Raw genomic sequence first — 20,165 nt, forward strand, 5'->3', positions numbered from 1 at the left:
TTAGTGGCTGTTACTGAGACATGGTTTAATGAAAGTAATGACTGGGACTTATCCATACCAGGGTACTCTTTATACAGAAGAGACAGAGAAGGCAAGTAAGGAGGAGGAGTGGCCCTTTATGTGAAAGATAGCATAAAATCTAACCTAATACAAGTTAGTGAGGCCAACGTAGAGTCAGTTTGGGTTATGTTGCAGTTTGGTAATCATGCAGTAACTCGTGTTGGTGTGATCTATAGACCACCTGGCCAAGTTAAAAATTAGATGATCTACTAGTTGAGGAAATAGCCAAATCACGATGAAAGGAGAAATTATCATTATGGGAGACTTCAATCTTCTGGATATAAACTGGAAAACCAAAATAGCCAAATAGTTCTGCCAGGAGAAATATCCGCATCCCAGCTGTCGGGTCGTGGCCACTTGTAGGCCCCTCAAAATTCTCAGCACCAGGCCCATGATGCTCTTAATCCGGCCCTGTCTGTACCCTTGTTCATGATATTTAGAGATTCTCTGGTGTCTGGTATTGTGCCATGGGACTGGCGCAAGGCGAATGTGGTGCCAATCTTCAAAAAGGGCTCTAGGTCTTCCCCAGGCAATTATAGACCGGTAAGTTTAACGTGCATTGTGGGTAAATTGTTTAAAGGACTTATAAGGGATTACATACAGGAATACATAGGGGATAATAGTATTATAAGTGATAACCAGCATGGGTTTACTAAGGATAGAAGTTGTCAAACCAATCTAATTTGCTTTTATGAAGAAGTGAATAGAAGCCTTGACAGAGGAATGGCTGTGGATATAGTGTTTCTGGATTTTGCTAAAACATTTGATACTGTCCCTCATAGTCGTCTGACAGGTAAGTTAAGGTCTTTGGGTTTGGAAACTTTAGTTTGTAACTGGATTGAACACTGGCTCATGGATCGTACCCAGAGAGTGGTGGTCAATAATTCGTACTCTGATTGGTCCCCAGAATATTGTCATGTTTAAAAAGAGGCATTGACTCGAGGGACAGGGACATAATACTCCCCCTTTATAAAGCATTGGTACGGCCTCACCTGGAATATGCTGTTCAGTTTTTGTCGCCTGTCCATAAAAGGGACACTGCGGAACTGGAAAGGTTGAAGAGACATGCAACTAAAACTAATATGGGGCATGGAACATCTTGGTTATGAGGAGCGATTAAAGGAGTTACAATTGTTTAGTCTTGAGAAGAGACGTTTAAGGGGGGATATGATAAACGTATATAAGTATATAAATGGCCCATACAAAAAATATGGAGAAAAACTGTTCCAGGTTAAACCCCCCCAAAGGACGAAGGGGCACTCCCTCCGTCTGGAGAAGAAAAGGTTTAGTCTAAAGGGGCGACACGCCTTCTTTACCATAAGAACTGTGAATTTATGGAACAGTCTACCTCAGGAACTGGTCACAGCAGGAACAATTAATAGCTTTAAAACAGGGTTAGATACATTCCTGGAACAAAATAACATTAATGCTTATGCAGAATTATAAAACAACATCCCTTCCCCTTATCCCCTTACAACCTTCCCTTCAGTTCCCTGGTTGAACTTGATGGACGTGTGTCTTTTTTTTCAACCATACTAACTATGTAACTATGTATATAAGTTTTTATAGAAGTCAGAGAAGACCTTACTGATTTATTAGCTTGGCTAACCATCTTCCCTGCATTCCTCCTTCTAGGTAGCTTTTCTGCTCAGAAATATTTTTTAGCCTTTGCTGCCAATAACTCTTTATACCTTCCTACTACCTCCTCCCACTCTCTTCTTTTTCTAATCTTATTTCTATGAAGTAATGTTCTGCTTGCTCCACTTCTCTTCTGACCTCTTCTTCTTCTGTCTTCACTTTTCTCTTCATCCTCACAATTTTCTCTTTCCAAATACCTCGCAATACTGCCTTAAAGGCGTCCCAAACAGTCCCCTCTAAGGCTCACCCATCATTAATCTCAAAATATGCTTGTATTTTATCAATTATATTTATCAAAATATGCTTGTGTTTTATCAATTATCTTCTCCCCATACCTCTACCCAAAATGGGTCTATTCTTGTATTTATCTGCCTTGTCTTTTTAGTTATCATTTGTACCATCAGTGTGGCATGGTCGGATATACTTCGGGGGTTCATATTTTATATCTTTTATCCATCGTATGATCTCCATATCTCACAATACCATATCTATACGAGATAGTGTTTTCTTAGTTTTATTATAACATGAGTATACCTTGAGTTCTGGGTTTCTCTCCCCCCAATAATCAACCCATCCTAATTCCTCCACTATTTCCTTTAAACCTGTTGTTTCGCCATTGAAACTCTGTTTCCCTAACTTTAACCTATCTTTTGCTTCACTAATTACTGCATTGATATCACCCATCACCATAATTGGAATACCTACTTTATCATTAGCATACCTACATAATTTCTTAACCTCTTCAGGACGCAGGGCGTTATGGATACACCCTGCATTCCGAGTCCTTAAGGACGCAGGGCGTATCCATACGCCCGTGGGAAATCCGGTCCCCACCGCTAGCTGGTTGGGAACCGGAGCCGGATGCCTGCTGAAATCTTTCAGCAGGCATCTCGGCATATCGCCCAGGGGGGTCATCAGGACCCCCCATGTCGGCGATCGCAGCACATCGCTCATCAATTCAGATGAACAATGTGCTGCGATTCTGTTCCCCGCTGCTCGCCGGGCGGGGATCGGAGCCGGATGTCTGCTGATTTCAATCAGCAGACATCCCGGCAGTGTGCCGGAGGAGGTTCGGAGGACCTCCTATACCGGCGATCGCTGCAGGATGCCGGTAACTACTTTCTGGCGTTCTGCAGCGGTTCCGGGTCATCAGGGTCACGTATGACCCTGTGACCCTGATATAGATGGTGACTGGTGGTGTAGTATACACCACCAATCACCATCCATGCTGTACTGGGGGATGGCATTGTGGCCACCCCCCTCAGTACAGTTGTGATTGGGCGGCCAAAGTGGCCTGCTTATCATCTAGTTCTGATGATGAGCCACCAAGGCGGCGGCGCCGCAAACCTCCTCTGCCCTTGACCCTGTGCCCCATGCTAGTATGAGTCCCCCTGGCGCTCATACTAGTGAAGCCCCCCTGCCAAGGTCACTGGTACCTAGTACCGGAGAACTTGTCTGGGCTGAGCCAGCGGACCACGAGCCCGTGATTCCTGAGTTTGTTGGCGACTCAGGAATCAAGATTAACATCGCCGGGTTCACTGAAAAGGACTTTTTCGGTCATTTTTTCAGTGACAACTTTGTTAATCTAATGGTTACACAGACGAATCTGTATGCCCAACAGTTCGTCGCCGCTAACCCGGGCTCACTTTTAGCTAGACCCGGCGGCTGGACTCCAGTCTATGCAGCCGAAATGAGGACCTTTTGGGGCCTTGCGCTGCATATGGGTCTAGTTAAAAAACCCAGTGTCAGGCAATATTGGAGTGGGGACGTCCTTTACCAGACAACCCTCTACAATATGGCCATGACACGTCCCCGGTTCGAGGCCATTCAGAGATGTTTGCATTATGCTGATAATGCGGCATGTCCCCCCCCGAACTGATCCCGCGTATGACCGCCTGTATAAAATCAGGCCGGTCATCAATCACTTCGGGGCCAGATTTTGGGAGGCCTATGTCCCTGGAAGGGAGGTCACTATTGATGAGTCTCTCATCAGCTTTAAGGGTAGACTCAGCTTCCGGCAATACATCCCGATCAAGCGAGCGCGGTATGGCGTGAAGATGTATAAACTTTGCAAGAGTACCTCCGGGTACACTTGCAAGTTTATGGTGTATGAGGGACGAGATTCCCGCATTGAACCCCCAGATTGCTCCCCCACTCTGGGTGTTAGCGGGAAAATCGTTTGGGGCCTTTTGCACCCACTGCTAGATAAAGGTTACCACCTTTACGTGGATAACTTTTATACTAGTATCCCTCTCTTCACATCCCTCGCCGCCAGATCCACGGTCGCTTGTGGGACAGTCCGGAAGAATCAAAGAGGCCTTCCTTCCTATCCCCTGCAGACTCCTATCCCCAGGGGTGAGTCCCGTGCCTTTTCCCATGAGAACCTGTTGTTGGTCCGGTATAAGGACAAGAGGGATGTCCTTATGCTCACCACAATTCATGGGAATGGCAGCACCCCTGTCCCTGTGCGAGGTACCGTGTGACCGGTCCTCAAGCCCGATTGTATTCTGGACTACAATCGGTATATGGGGGGAGTTGATCTTTCTGATCAAGTCCTCAAGCCATATAATGCCATGCGGAAAACAAAGGTATGGTACAAAAAAGTTGCGGTCTACATGGGACAGGTTGCCATGTACAACGCTTTTGTACTGTACAAGTACGCTGGCAACACAGGGACATACCTGCAGTTCCAAGAGGAAGTTCTAAAGGCCCTCATCTTTGGTGACCGCCAAAGAGCGGATCAGAGCATCTCTGGAACTTCAGGTCCCCGGATCGTCCCCGGATCGTCCCCGGCCAACACTTTCCAGGTGTGATCCCCCACACTGGAAAGAAGGGATGATCTCAGAAGAAATGCAGAGTGTGTCGCAAGAGGGGGATTTGGAAGGACACCACCACTCAATGCGACACTTGCCCCGATCATCCGGGCCTCTGCATAGGCTGCTTCAGGGAGTATCACCCTTCCATGGAGTACTAAATTTTCCATCCTTTGCCCTAATTTTCATTCCCTAAAATTCGACTCCAATGTACCAGTCCAGAGTACATTGTCTTCCAAATTTTATACCAACCCCCCCCCCCCCCAAAAAAAAAAAAACACCTTTTAATACCCCAATACCCCAATATCTTTTTTATTTCTTCCCCCTAAAAAATGGGTCATGGGACACAGAGTCAACAGCATTGGAGGTTTGCAGTTGCCGCAAATGTGCAACGCTCTCTCCTCACCTGAGCGGGTTGCGCATTTGAGGTAACAGAATAGGGATGGCCCCACACATCCCCTTCCCAGAATGATGATTCAGAGTATAGGGTTTGGGGCGGGCATCATTTTTACTTTTGGCTGTACTCTGGGTCATCATTCTGGGAAAATAATTGGCATATCAGTACTAAAATTGCAATTTTCCCCCCCCCCCCCATAGTACACTTCATCCATTCCTGGAAAATAAATGAAGGGAACACCCGTCTGTTCCAAATCTCCACTTCACCCTATACACCTTCCCTAGGGGGTGTACTGTTTGTAATAATCTCACATATGGGTGCTCCTTTCTTGTATTTTCCTTTGAATGTATGTAACTGTTAGGTCCGTAACAAACATCCACCTCAAATGCGAAGAGTTCTCGCTGAGCTCTGTCGTATTTCCAGGCGATAATTCGGAGTCACATGTTAGTTTTTTCCAGAAAAATGAAGCAGAGCATAGGTTGAAAATTGCAATTTTCAAAAGCTACCCTTCATCCATTCCTGGAAAATAAATTTAGGAAACACCCGTGCGTTCAAAATGTCCTCTTTACCCCTATACCCATTCCTCAGGGTGGGTACTTTCTGTAATGGTGTCACATGTGGGTGTTTCATTTTTGTATTTTCCTCGGAATGTATGTAACCGTCAGCTACTGATATGCCAAAGGCCACAAATACAAAGTGACCTCTATGACTTCTGAGCCTTGTTGTGCGCCCGCCCAGCATGTTACCCCATATGTGGATGTATTTTTATAGTCAGGGGGAAAAGCCCTCCAAAATTTGTAACCCAATTCCTCATATTACCCCTTGTGAAAATGTTAAAAATTGGGTAACCCCAGCATTTTACTGTAAAAAAATCTAATTTTTCAATTTATGGCCCACTTTTTAAAAAACCTGTGAGGTGTTATTTCCCACTGTAACCCTTGTTATATTCATTGAGGGGTGTAGTTTCTAAAATGGTGTCACATGTGTTTTTTTTTTCTGTTGGGGGCTTTATAAATGCACATGACCCCCGACTTCAATTTCAACAAAATTTCACTCCTTCTATTCTGAGCATTGTAGTGCATCCACAGAGCAATTTACACATATGGGGTATTCTTTTTCTCAGGCAAAATTGTTCTCCAAATTTTGGGGGCCTTTGCCCTATTACCCAATGTGAAAATGAAACATTTGGGGTAATACTATCAATATAGTGCAAAAAAATCTAATTTTTCACATTTATGGCCCACTGTTCAAAAAACCTGTGAGGTGTAAGTACTCACTGTAACACTGTTACTTTCCCCAAGGGGTCTAGTTTTCAAAATGGTGTGCCATGTGTTATGTTTTTTTTGCTGTCCTGGCACCATAGGGGCTTCCTAAATGCGGCATGCCCCCAGAGCAAAATTTGTAACTCCTTCTCTTCTGAGACCTGTAGTGCGCCAGCAGAGCACTTTTCACCCGCATATGAGGTGTTTTCTGAATCGGGAGAAATTGGACTTCAAATTTTGGGGGGTATTTTCTGCTTTAACACTTTGTAAAAATGTAAAATTTTTGAGAAACCAAGCATTTTAGGTTAAAAAATATATATATTTTTTTACATATGCAAAAGTCGTGAAACCCCTGTAGGGTATTAAGGTTCAATTTACCCCTTGTTACGTTCCCCAAGGGGTCTAGTTTCCAAAATGGTATACCATGTGTTTTTTTTTTGCTGTCCTGGCACCATAGGGGCTTCCTAAATGCGGCATGCCCCCAGAGCAAAATTTGCTTCCAAAAAGCCAAATGTGACTCTTCTGAGACCTGTAGTGCGCCAGCAGAGCACTTTTCACCCCCATATGAGGTGTTTTCTGAATCGGGAGAAATTGGGCTTCAAATTTTGGGGGATATTTTCTGCTTTAACCCTTTGTAAAAATGTAAAATTTTTGAGAAACCAAGCATTTTAGGTAAAAAAAAATATATTTTTTTACATATGCAAAAGTCGTGAAACCCCTGTAGGGTATAAAGGTTCACTTTACCCCTTGTTACGTTCCCCAAGGGGACTAGTTTCTAAAATGGTATGCCATGTGTTTTTTTTTTGCTGTTTTGACACCCTAGGGGCTTCCTAAAGGTGACATGCCCCCCCAAAACCATTTCAGAAAAATGTTCTCTCCAAAATCCCCTTGTCGCTCTTTCCCTTCTGAGCCCTCTGCTGCGCCCGCCGAACAATTAACATAGACATATGAGGTATGTGCTTACTCGAGAGAAATTGGGCTACATATATAAGTATAAATTTTCTCCTTTTACCCCTTGCAAAAATTCAAAAATTGGGTCTACAAGAACATGTGAGTGTAAAAAATTAAGATTTTGAATTTTCTTCTTCACTTTGCTGCTATTCCTGTGAAACACCTAAAGGGTTAAAACGCTGACTGAATGTCATTTTGAATACTTTGGGGGTGCAGTTTTTATAATGGGGTCATTTGTGGGGCATTTCTAATATGAAGACCCTTCAAATCAACTTCAAAACTGAACTGGTCCCTGAAAAATATCGAATTTGAAAATTTTGTGAAAAATTTGAAAATTGCTGCTGAACTTTGAAGCCCTCGGGTGTCTTCCAAAAGTAAAAACACGTCAATTTTATGATGCAAACATAAAGTAGACATATTGTATATGTGATCCCAAAAAATATATATTTTGAATATCCATTTTCCTTACAAGCAGAGAGCTTCAAAGTTAGAAAAATGCTAAATTGTAATTTTTTTCATCAAATTTGGGGATTTTTCACCAAGAAAGGATGCAAGTTAACACTATATTTTACCACTATGTTAAAGTAAAATATGTCACGAAAAAACTATCTCGGAATCAGATTGATAACTAAAAGCATTCCAGAGTTATTAATGTTTAAAGTGACAGTGGTCAGAATTGCAAAAAAGGGCTCAGTCCTTAAGGTGAAAAAGGGCTCAGTCCTTAAGGGGTTAAATACTCCAGGTGAAAAGGGGGGTGACACATAGATGAAGGCGAACAGCAGTCATTTCCCCTACCAATTCAATATCCGGAAATACATATCTGCCTTCTTTATCTACTTTTGAATTTAACACCTCTACCTCTAACCCTTTATGTATTAACACATTTTAACCTCTTGAGTAGCAAGTATGTGTTGAATGGAATTGCTTCGCATTTTCTCTGTAAAATCTGAGTTTTATCAATCGTTAAATGTGTCTCCAATAAACAGACAGTGTTTATCTATTACCTTATAGACAGCCAACCGCCTCACCCTATCCTCCAATCCCCTCACATTCCATATCAATACCCTCATTCAAACAATAAACAATAGGAGCGTGAGAGAGAAAGAAAAATAAAGGGGTCTCCTATTATTTGTGAAAATAAAAAATTGGGATAACACCAGCATTTTAGTGAAAAAAAACTAATTTTTCATTTTCACGTCCAACTTTAGCGGAAATTTGTCAAACACCTGTGGGGTGTTAAAGCTCACTGACCCTGCATGACAAGCACTCTTCCTGTGTGAGTATTTTGTTCTTCTCATAGGCAATCTCAATAATTTTTTGGGTATATCCTTTTGAGACAAACCAAGTTTTTAAGATTTTTCCTTGTTCTAGGTAGATTAATCAGTACAGTTTTTCTGATCCTCCTAAAATGGCCATATGGTATGTTCTGCTTCCATTTTCAATAGTGACCACTTAAAAATGGGACATAACTGTTAGAGTCCACAGTTTTGAAAAATGTGCATGTGGTTAGCTGATCTTCTCGATGGGAGATCTGTAGGTCCAAAAATTCAATAGATGTATCAGAGTAGTTAGGAGTTAATGTAATTATTTTGTAAACCACCTCATGTTCACATGGGTAATACATTTTTCTTCAAAACACCCCATAAAGAGGTTTGCATACAATGGGACGACTTGTGTCCCCATGGCGGTCGGGTCCCTCTTATTTGATGAAATGTGTCCCCATTATAGGTGAAAAATTATTCTCCAGAATTAGTTTTAAACATCTAATTGGAAAAGCTGTTTGTTCAGAAGGGATCTTCGGGTCAGCTTCTAAAAATGATTGGATACTGTTAATCCTTAATTCATGTTTTATATTAGTATATAAGGCGGTCAAATCCATTGTGACTAAGAGCTTGCCTTCTTCTGATTTGATGTTTTCCAGCAGAGCAATAAGTTGGTCAGAGTTCTTCAGAAAACTTGGGAGTTTTTAAACATGTTCAAAAAAGAAAAACCTAGTGAAAAAGAAAAAACGCACAAGAGAAATTACAAACAGTAAAAGAATAATACCAACTTTATCACTACTTACTCAACAGGCCAACAGAACATCAGGAACATCCTTAAGAAACACTGGGGAATTCTAAAGTCTGATCCCTACCTGAAGGACATATTACCCACCAGACCAGGGCTAACCTTCAGGAGGGCTCCATCGCTGCGGATCATCATCGCACCTAGTCGCCTGAGGAAACAAGCAAAGACAAAATCAATTTAGGCGGAAACTCTGTGCTGCTCCATCATACAAAATCGCAGCACTACTTTCAGCAGCACTTACACAGGAGAAACGTTTCCAATCAAATATCACCTGCCAATCATGTTTCATCATCTATCTGATCAACTGTAATTATGGAAAACAATACGTTGGGAGGACTACACAACAACTACATTAGAGGGTAAACCAACATAGGTGCAATATCAAGAAGAACTACATGTGCCAGTGTCTGTCGAAACATCACTTTACAGCACAAGGGGGGAAAAAATTTGATTACCTATTGATTACATCCCAGCACATGTCACCAACAGATTTGGGGTATTAGCTAAAAAAGAAATGTTCTAGATATATGCCCTTCACACATTACAACCCCATGGTTTACTGAGCTTATTTACTAAAATAATGGCTCAATTTCATCATCCACTTATAAATACCATGGTCGGTTTCTTCCTCTCCTGATATGTAATCTTTTATCATTCAATTTCCCAAACATCTGGTATTTATATGACTTTTTACTTCTTTAACCCCTTGGGGACGGAGCCCATTATGACCCTAAGGACGGGAGCATTTTTTGCAAATCTGACCACTGTCACTTTAAGCATTAATAACTCTGGAATGCTTTTACTTATAAATTTGATTCCGAGATTGTTTTTTCGTGACATATTCTACTTTATGTTAGTGGTAAATTTTCGGCGATACTTGCATCCTTTCTTGGTGAAAAATTCAAAAATTTCACGAAAAATTTGAAAATTTTGCATTTTTCTAACTTTGAAGCTCTCTGCTTATAAGGAATATGGATATTCCAAATAAATTATATATTGATTCACATATACAATATGTCTACTTTATATTTGCATCATAAAATTGATGAGTTTTTACTTTTGGAAGACACCAGAGGGCTTCAAAGTTCAGCAACAGTTTTCCAATTTTTCGCAAAATTTTCAAAATCGGAATTTTTCAGGGACCAGTTCAGGTTTGAAGTGGATTTGAAGGGTCTTCTGGTTAGAAATACCCCATAAATGACCCCACTATAAAAACTGCACCCCTCAAAGTATTCAAAATGACATTCAGTCAGCGTTTTAACCCTTTAGGTGTTTCACAGGAATAGCAGCAAAGTGAAGGAGAAAATTCTAAATCTTCATTTTTTACACTGGCATGTTCTTGTAGACCCAGTTTTTTAATTTTTACAAGGGGTAAAAGGAAAAAAATCCTCTTAAAATTTGTAACCCAATTTCTCTCAAGTAAGAAAATACCTCATATGTGTATGTCAAGTGTTCGGCGGGTGCACTAGAGGGCTCAGAAGCGAAGGAGCAACAATGGGATTTAGGAGAGTGAGTTTTTCTGAAATGGTTTTTGGGGGGCATGTCCCATTTAGGAAGCCCCTATGGTGCCAGGACAGCAAAAAAAAACCACATTGCACACTATTATGGAAACGACACCCCTCAAGTAACGTAACAAGGGGTACGGTGAGCCTTAACACCCCACAGGTGTTTGACAACTTTTTGTTAAAGTCGGATGTGTAAATGAAAAAAAAAAATTTTCACTAAAATGCTGGTTTTTCCCCAAATTTTACTTTTTTACAAAGGGTAATAGGAGAAAATACCCCCCAAAATTTGTAACCCCATTTCTTCTGAGTATGGTGATACCCCATGTGTGGACGTCAAGTGCACTGCGAGCAAACTACAATGCTCAGAAGAGAAGGAGCGCCATTGAGCTTTTAGAGAGATAATTTGTTTGGAATGGAAGTCGGGGGCCATGTGCATTTACAAAGCCCCCCGTGGTGCCAGAACAGTGGACCCCCCCACATGTGACCCCATTTTGGAAACTACACCCCTCACGGAATGTAATAAGGGGTACAGTGAGCATTTACACGCCACTGGCGTTTGACAGATCTTTGGAACAGTGGGCTGTGCAAACAAAAAAATTTAATTTTTCATTTTCACGTACCACTGTTCCAAAAATCTGTCAGACCCCTGTGGGGCATAAATGATCACTGTACCCCTTATTACATTCCGTGAGGGGTGTAGTTTCCAAAATGGGGTCACATGTGGGTATTTATTTTTTTGCATTTATGTCAGAACCGCTGTAAAATCAGCCACCCCTGTGCAAATCACCAATTTAGGCCTCAAATGTACATAGTGCGCTCTCACTCCTGAGCCTTGTAATGCGCCCGCAGAGCATTTTACGCCCATATATGGGGTATGTCCGTACTCAGGAGAAATTGCGTTACAAATTTTGGGGGTCTTTTTTTCCTTTTACCTCTTGTGAAAATAAAAAGTAAAGGGCAACACCAGCATGTTAGTGTAAAAAATTTTTTTTTTACACTAACAGGCTGGTGTAGACCCCAACTTTTCCTTTTCATAAGGGGTAAAAGGAGAAAAAGCCCCCCAAAATTTGTAGTGCAATTTCTCCCGAGTACGGAAATACCCCATATGTGTCCCTAAACTGTTTCCTTGAAATACGACAGGGCTCCAAAGTGAGAGAGCACCATGCGCATTTGAGGACTAAATTAGGGATTGCATAGGGGTGGACATAGGGGTATTCTACGCCAGTGATTCCCAAACAGGGTGCCTCCAGCTGTTGCTAAACTCCCAGCATGCCTGGACAGTCAGTGGCTGTCCGGAAATGCTGGGAGTTGTTGTTTTGCAACAGCTGGAGGCTCCGTTTTGGAAACACTGCTGTACAATACGTTTTTCATTTTTATTGGGGGGGACAGTGTAAGGGGGTGTTTATGTAGTGTTTTACTCTTTATTAGGTGTTAGTATAGTGTAGTGTTTTTAGGGTACATTCACACTGGCGGGTTACGGTGAGTTTCCCGCTAGGAATTTGCGCTGCAGCGAAAAATTTGCCGCAGCTCATACTTGAAGCAGGAAACTTGCTGTAAACCCGCCCGTGTGAATGTACCCTGTACGTTCACATGGGGGGGGGGGGGGGGGGGCAAACCTCCAGCTGTTTCAAAACTACAACTCCCAGCATGCACGGTCTGTCAGTACATGCTGGGAGTTGTAGTTTTGCAACAGCTGGAGGCACACTGGTTGGAAAACCTTCAGTCAGGTTCTGTTACCTAACTCAGTATTTTCAAACCAGTGAGCCTCCAGCTGTTGCAAAACTACAACTCCCAGCATGCACGGTCTGTCAGTACCTGCTGGGAGTTGTCGTTTTGCAACAGCTGGAGGCACACTGGTTGGAAAACCTTCAGTTAGGTTCTTTTACCTAACTCAGTATTTTCCAACCAGTGAGCCTCTAGCTGTTGCAAAACTACAACTCCCAGCATGCACGGTCTGTCAGTACATGCTGGGAGTTGTAGTTTTGAAACAGCTGGAGGCACACTGGTTGGAAAATACTGAGTTGGGTTCTGTTACCTAACTCAGTATTTTCCAACCAGTGTGCCTCCAGCTGTTGCAAAACTACAATTCCCAGCATGTCTGATCACAGAAGGGCATGCTGGGAGATGTAGTTATGCAACAGCTGGAGGTACGCAACTACAACTCCCAGCATGCCGAGACAGCAGTTTTCTGTGTGGGCATGCTGGAATTTGTCGTTTTGCAACATCTGGAGTGCTACAATTTAGAGACCACTGAACAGTGATCTCCAAACTGTGGACCTCCAGATGTTGCAAAACTACAACTCCCAGCATGCCCAGACAGCAAACAGCCTATGTGGGCATGCTAGGAGTTGTAGTTTTGCAAGATCTAGAGGGCAGTATAGAGATCACTGTGCAGTGGTCTCTAAACTGCAGACCTCCAGCTGTTGCAAAACTACAAATTCCAGCATGCCCACACAGCAAACAGCTTTTGCAACATCTGAAGGGCTACAGTCTAGAGACAACTATAGTGGTCTCAGACTGTAGCCCTCTAGATGTTGCTAGGCAACTACTCACCGGCTTCCGTCGCATCCGGGAGCCGTCCTCTTCTGCCGCACGCCGCCGCAGATCTCCGTCGCCGCCGCCGATCCCCGTCGCTCCGCTGCCTCTGGAGGGGTAAGTGGACTCCGGCACCGCTCCTCTTCGTTTTCCCCGTTCTGCCCCGCCTATTGTGGGAGGGCAGGACGGGGAAAACAAAAGTAAACCCCTCCGCCCCAGATCTGCTATTGGTGGTCGCGTCTAGACCACCAATAGCAGAGATAGGAGGGGTGGCAACTCTGCCACCTCACTCCTATCGCTTTAGGGGGATCGTGGGTGTCTTAGACACCCGCGATCCCCCTTCTATTCCGGGTCACAATAGACCCGTAATGACCCGGAATCGGCGCAAATCGCAAGTGTGAATTCACTTGCGATTTGCGCCGATCGCCGACATGGGGGGGTCTAATGACCCCCCTGGGCATTTGCACGGGGTGCCTGCTGATAGATATCAGCAGTCACCCCGGCCCGGTCCCTGCCCGATGCGCGGCGGGGGCCGAAATTCCCACGGGCGTATGGATGCGCCCTTCGTCCTTAAGTACCAGGACGCAAGGGCGTATGCATACGCCCTTCGTCCCCAACAGGTTAAAGGGGTATTCCAGGGGAAAACTTTTTTTTTATATATCAACTGGCTCCAGAAAGTTAAACAGATTTGTAAATTACTTCTATTAAAAAATATTAATCCTTTCAGTACTTATGAGCTTCTGATGTTAAGATTGTTCTTTTCTGTCTAAATCCTCTCTGATGACATCTGTCTCGGGGAAACGCCCAGTTTAGAAGCAAATCCCCATAGCAAACCTCTTATGTTTTATGAACTCTGCCATTAACTGTTAATGTATTTTTATTCAGTTACACAGAATTGTATATATTTTTATCTCACTGGCTTACGAGTGATTTTGCATTTTTTTTATGTTTAAATTATGTCATTGTATGTGAACCAACTATAGGACTTGATGAAGAGGGGGTCCCACCCCTTGAAATGCGTTGTCCGTCTTTTATTGATAAATAAATCTATTATTTTACTGGTCCATTTTGGTTAATACATTTAACCCCTTCACAAGAGAGTGCCCGGAAGCATCAGCTTTTCAGCTGTGTTTACAGCACTTCTTTCATACTTTCTAGGTTGGAGAGCCCATCTGGGGTGGAATCTTGTTCAAGGCACATGGGAGGAAATCCCCTAGGATAGACTTTTCTCTTCCAATATGAAAGAACTGAGACCAGTCCGGTTGGCAGTCGACCATTTTGCTCCTCTTATTCGCTGGAAAGCAGAAGGGGGAGATTTATGAAAACCAGTGTAAAGATATAGTGGTACAGTTGCCAATAGCAACCAATTAGATCGCTTCTTTCATTTTTCACAGGCCTCTTTGAAAATGAAAGAAGCAATTTGATTGGTTGCTATTGGCAGCTCAGCAACTTTCCTCTGGACAGGTTTTGATTAATTGCCCCCTAAGAGTTCGGTCGAAAATTTCAACCACAGTGAGTTACATCAGACAGGGAGGCACAAAGAGAGAAGCTGGCTTGATTTTTGCTTGGGCAGAGAACAATCTGTCTCACCTTTCAGAGGTTCATATTAGAGGGGCTCTCAACATGGTTGCAGATCGTCTGAGCCGAGGTCTTGCCGTCCCAGGCGAGTGGTCCCCAAACAAGGAAATCTTTCCCAAATAATTCAGAAGTATGACACTCAAGAGATCGACCTGATTGCAACTTGGTTGAGCACCAATCTGGACAGATTTTGCTCCCTATACAAGGAGGACAATAGACGCAATAGACGCTCTGTCCATTCCATGGAGGTCCAGGCTGGCTTACATATTCCCTCCAATTTCCATGATACCGAGGGTATTGATGAAAATCAAGCAAGACCAGGCCTCTATAATCGCCATCTTACTATTCTGGCTGAAGAGGTCGTGGTTCACCTAGCTCATGCAGATGAGTCGAGTGTCTTAATGGAGACTTCCCCTAACGCAGAACCTTGTGTATTAGGACACAGGATCCTGCCTAGATCTGAGGAGACTCAGTCTGAAAGCTTGGAGATTGACAGGACCCTACTAGAAACTAGATTGCTTTCTGCGGAGGTCTTGAGAACTATTGCGCACCACCAATAGCAGACCACCAATAGCAGATTGGGGGCGGAGGGGTTTACTTTGGGTTTCCCCAATCTTCCCACCCACAATAGGCGGGGCAGGACAGGGAAACCGACAGGGACCGGCGCCAAAGATCCACTTACCCATCGGCGACGGCAGCGGGCGACGATCGGCGGAAGAAGAGGACCGCGATGCAGCTCCCTGGATCCGATGGAAGCCGGTGAGTTACTTAGCAACATCTGGAGGGCTACAGTCTGAGACCACTATAGTGGTCTCTAAACTGTAGCCCTCCAGATGTTGCAAAACTACAACTCCCAGCATGCCCAGAGAGCTGTTTAGGCATGCTGGGAGTTGCAATTTTGCAACAGCTGGAGGTCTACAGTTTGAGACCACTGCACAGTGATCTCTATACTGTGCACCTCCAGATCTTGCAAAACTACAAATCCCAGCATGCCCACACAGCAGTTTGCTGTCTGGGCATGCTGGGAGTTGTAGTTTTGCAACATCTGGAAGACCACAGTTTGGAGACCACTGTGCAGTGGTCTCTAAACTATAGCTCTCCAGATGTTGCAAAACTGCAACTCCCAGCATGCCTAAACAGCAAACAGCTGTCTCTGCATGCTGGGAGTTGTAGTTGTGTACCTCCAGCTGTTGCATAACTACATCTCCCAGCATGCCTTTCGGCGATCAGTACATGCTGGGAGTTTAAGTTTTGCAACAGCTGGAGGCACACTGGTTGGAAAATACTGAGTTAGGTAACAGAACCTAACTGAAGGTTTTCCAACCAGTGTGCCTCCAGCTGTTGCAAAAGTACAACTCCCAGCATGCACGGTCTGTCAGTACATGCTGGGAGTTGTAGTTTTGAAACAGCTGGAGGTTTGCCCCCCCCCATGTGAACGTACAGGGTACATTCACACTGGCGGGTTTACAGTAAGTTTTCTGCTTCAAGTATGAGCTGCGGCAAATTTTTCGCTGCAGCGCAAACTCCTAGCGGTAAATTCACTGTAAACCTCCGCCAGTGTGAACGTACCCTAAAAACACTACACTACACTAACACATAATAAAGGGTAAAACACTACATATACACCCCTTTACACTGTCCCCCCAAGAAAAAGAAAAAACGTATTGTACTGCAGTGTTTCCAAAACAGAGCCTCCAGCTGTTGCAAAACAACAACTCACAGCATTTCCGGACAGCCACTGACTGTCCAGGCATGCTGGGAGTTTAGCAACAGCTAAAAAATTTTTTTACACTAACACCTTTACTTATTTTCACGGGAGGTAAAAGGAAAAAAAGACCCCCAAAATTTGTAACGCAATTTATCCTGAGTATGGAAATACCTCATATGTGGGCGTAAAATGCTCTGTGGACGCACAACAAGGCTCAGGAGTGAGAGCGCACCATGTACATTTGAGGCCTAAATTGGTGATTTGCACAGGGGTGGCTGATTTTACAGCGGTTCTGACATAAACCCAAAAAAATAAATACCCACATGTGACCCCATTTTGGAAACGACACCCCTCACGGAAGGTAACAAGGGGTATAGTGAGCCTGAACACCCCACAAATTTTCATTAAAGTTGGATGGGAAAATGAAAAAAAAAAAATTTCACTAAAATGCTAGTGTCACCCTAAATTTTTCATCTTCACAAGGGAAAATAAAAAAAAGCCCCCCAAAATTTGTAACCCCATTTCTTCTGAGTAAGAACATACCCCATATGTGGATGTAAAGTGCTCTATGGGTGCACTACAATGCTCAGAAGAGAAGGAGCGCCATTGGGATTTTGAAGAGAAAATTTGTCCGGAATTGAAGGCCACTTGTGTTTACAAAGCCCCCATGGTACCAGAACAATGGACCCCCCCACATTTGACCCCATTTTGGAAACTACACCCCTCATGTAATATAATAAGGGGTACAGTGAGCATTTACGCCCCACAGGTGTCTGACAGATTTTTGGAACAGTGATCTGTGAAAATGAAAAATGTAATTTTTCATTTGCTCAGCCCACTGTTCCAAAGATCTGTCAAATGCCAGTGGGGTGTAAATGCTCACTGCACCACTTACTAAATTCTGTGAGGGGTGTAGTTTCCAAAATGGGGTCACATGTGGGGGGGTCCACTGTGCTGGCACCACGGGGGGGTTTTATAAACGCACATGGCCCCTGACTACCATTCCAAACAAATTCTCTTTCCAAATGCTCAATGGCGCTCCTCTTCTGAGCATTGTAGTGCACCAGCAGAGCACTTGACGCACTTGAATTTGTATCCCCATTTCTTCTGAGTAAGAACATACCCCGTATGTAAATGTAAAGTGCTCTGCACTACAATGCTCAGAAGAGAAGGAGCGCCATTGGAGAGAGAATGTGTCCGAAATTGAAGGCCATGTGTCTTTACAAAGCCCCCATAGCGCCAGAACAGTGGATCCCCCCCATGTGACCCCATTTTGGAAACTACACCCCTCATGTAATGTTATAAGGGGTACAGTGAGCATTTACGCCCCACAGGTGTCTGACAGATTTTTGGAACAGTGATCCGTGAAAATGAAAAATTTTATTTTCCATTTGCACAGCCCACTGTTCCAAAGATCTGTCAAACGCCAGTGGGGTGTAAATGCTCACTGCACCACTTAATAAATTCTGTGAGGGGTGTAGTTTCCAAAATAGGGTCACATGTGGGGGGGGGGGTCCACCGTTCTGGCACCACGGGGGGCTTTGTAAATGCACATGGCCCCTGACTACCATTCCAAACGAATTCTCTTTCCAAAAGTTCAATGGTGCTCCTCCTCTTCTGGGCATTGTAGTTCGCCCGTAGTGCACTTCAGGTCAACTTATGGGGTGTAAATGCTCACTGCACCACTTATTAAATTCTGTGAGTGGTGTAGTTTCCAAAATAGGGTCAGATGTGGGGGGTCCACTGTTCTGCCACCACGGGGGGCTTTGTAAATGCACATGGCCCCTGACTACCATTCCAAACAAATTCTCTTTCCAAAAGCTCAATGGTGCTCCTCCTCTTCTGAGCATTGTAGTTCGCCCGTAGTGCACTTCAGGTCAACTTATGGGGTACCTCCATACTCAGAAGAGATGGGGTTACAAATTTTGGGGGCTATTTTCTGCTATTAACCATTGCAAAAATGTGAAATTTGGGGGGAAACACACATTTTAGTGGAAAAAAAAATTTGTTTTTTACATATGCAAAAGTCGTGAAACCCCTGTGGGGTATTAAGGCTCACTTTATTCCTTGTTACGTTCCTCAAGGGGTCTAGTTTCCAAAATGGTATGCCATGTGTTTTTTTTTTTTGCTGTTCTGGCACCATAGGGGCTTCCTAAATGCGACATGCCCCCCGAGCAAAATTTGCTCTCAAAAAGCCAAATATCACTCCTCTTCTGAGCATTGTAGTTCGCCCGTAGTGCACTTCAGGCCAACTTATGGGGTACCTCCATACTCAGAAGAGATGGGGTTACAAATTTTGGGGGGTATTTTCTGCTATTAACCATTGCAAAAATGGGAAATTTGGGGGGAAACACACATTTTAGTGAAAAAATATATATTTTTTTTACATATGCAAAAGTCGTGAAACACCTGTGGGGTATTAAGGCTCACTTTATTCCTTGTTACGTTCCCCAAGGGGTCTAGTTTCCAAAATGGTATGTCATGTGTTTTTTTTTGCTGTTCTGGCACCATAGGGGCTTCCTAAATGCAACATGCCCCCCAAAAAACATTTCTGAAAAACGTACTCTCCTAAATCCCCTTGTCGCTCCTTCACTTCTGAGCCCTCTACTGCGCCCGCCGAACAAATTACATAGACATATGAGGTATGTCCTTACTCAAGAGAAATTGGGCTACAAATACAAGTATATACTTTTTCCTTTTACCCCTTAAAAAAATTCTAAAATTGGGTTTACAAGAACATGCGAGTGTAAAAAATGAAGATTGTGAATTTTCTCCTTCACTTTGCTGCTATTCCTGTGAAACACCTAAAGGGTAAAAACACTTACTGATTGTCATTTTGAATACTTTGGGGGTGTAGTTTTTATAATGGGGTCATTTGTGAGGTATTTCTAATATGAAGACCCTTCAAATCCACTTCAAACCTGAACTGGTCCCTGAAAAAAAGCGAGTTTCAAAATTTTGTGAAAAATTGGAAAATTGCTGCTGAACTTTGAAGCCTGGCCTGGTCCTTAAGGGGTTAAAGGGGTCCTTAAGGGGTTAAAGAGTATATTGGTTTTTCTACAATGGTGTGCTGCAAAATAGGTAGTACCCTCAGATCCTCCTCTTTGTGCAATATTTCAGTTAGTTTCTTCAGGATTGCCTCGACAAGGGTCTGTGCCCATCCCACTTAAAGGTCCGCATTGCTGCGCTTTCCGCCTCTCTAGGCAACTCTTTGTTTCAAGACCCCCAAATCAGGAGGTTCCTTAAGGGAGCTGAAATACTTAAACCTAGCATCCTGAGACCGATCCCACAGTGGGAATTATCTGTTGTTCTTAAGGGGTTATGCTCTCCCCCCTTTGAAACCTTGGAAGAGGTTGACTTTAGATTTCTATCTCTGAAGGTCACAATGTTGTTGGCTATATCCTAGGCCAAAAAGACTGAAGAATTACAGGCCTTATTGAACAGTCCTGTTGAGACACTTATCCACCTTTATTCCCGGGGTACCTTCATTTTCTAACACCAATGAGGTCATATTGCTCCCAGTATTATGTCCATCACCTTCATCTCATGTAGAAGTGAAGATGTACTCCTTGTGCAAAGGCAAAAAGAAAAAGAGGGGCGCTCTCTGGTGTGGTTTTGCAGGAAAAAATGGACGAGACCCACCACCTCACC

The 20,165-nt window shown here is 43.5% G+C and overlaps 1 protein-coding gene across 1 annotated transcript in view; it reads right to left on the reverse strand.

The window, feature by feature from the left end:
- Positions 1–9,053: 9,053 nt before the first annotated feature.
- TSNAX (translin associated factor X) overlaps positions 9,054–20,165 on the reverse strand; it is a 278,657-nt gene continuing 267,545 nt past the window's right edge. Inside the window, exons 6-7 of the mRNA XM_056566931.1 lie at positions 9,291–9,336; positions 9,054–9,112 (exon numbers count right to left, since the gene is read on the reverse strand). Coding sequence (XP_056422906.1) covers positions 9,069–9,112; positions 9,291–9,336 — 90 coding nt within the window. The 3' untranslated portion in view covers positions 9,054–9,068. The remainder of the gene's footprint in view (positions 9,113–9,290; positions 9,337–20,165) is intronic.

The sequence above is a fragment of the Hyla sarda genome, chromosome 3 (genome assembly GCF_029499605.1).
Source record: "Hyla sarda isolate aHylSar1 chromosome 3, aHylSar1.hap1, whole genome shotgun sequence".
Lineage (NCBI taxonomy): Eukaryota > Metazoa > Chordata > Amphibia > Anura > Hylidae > Hyla > Hyla sarda.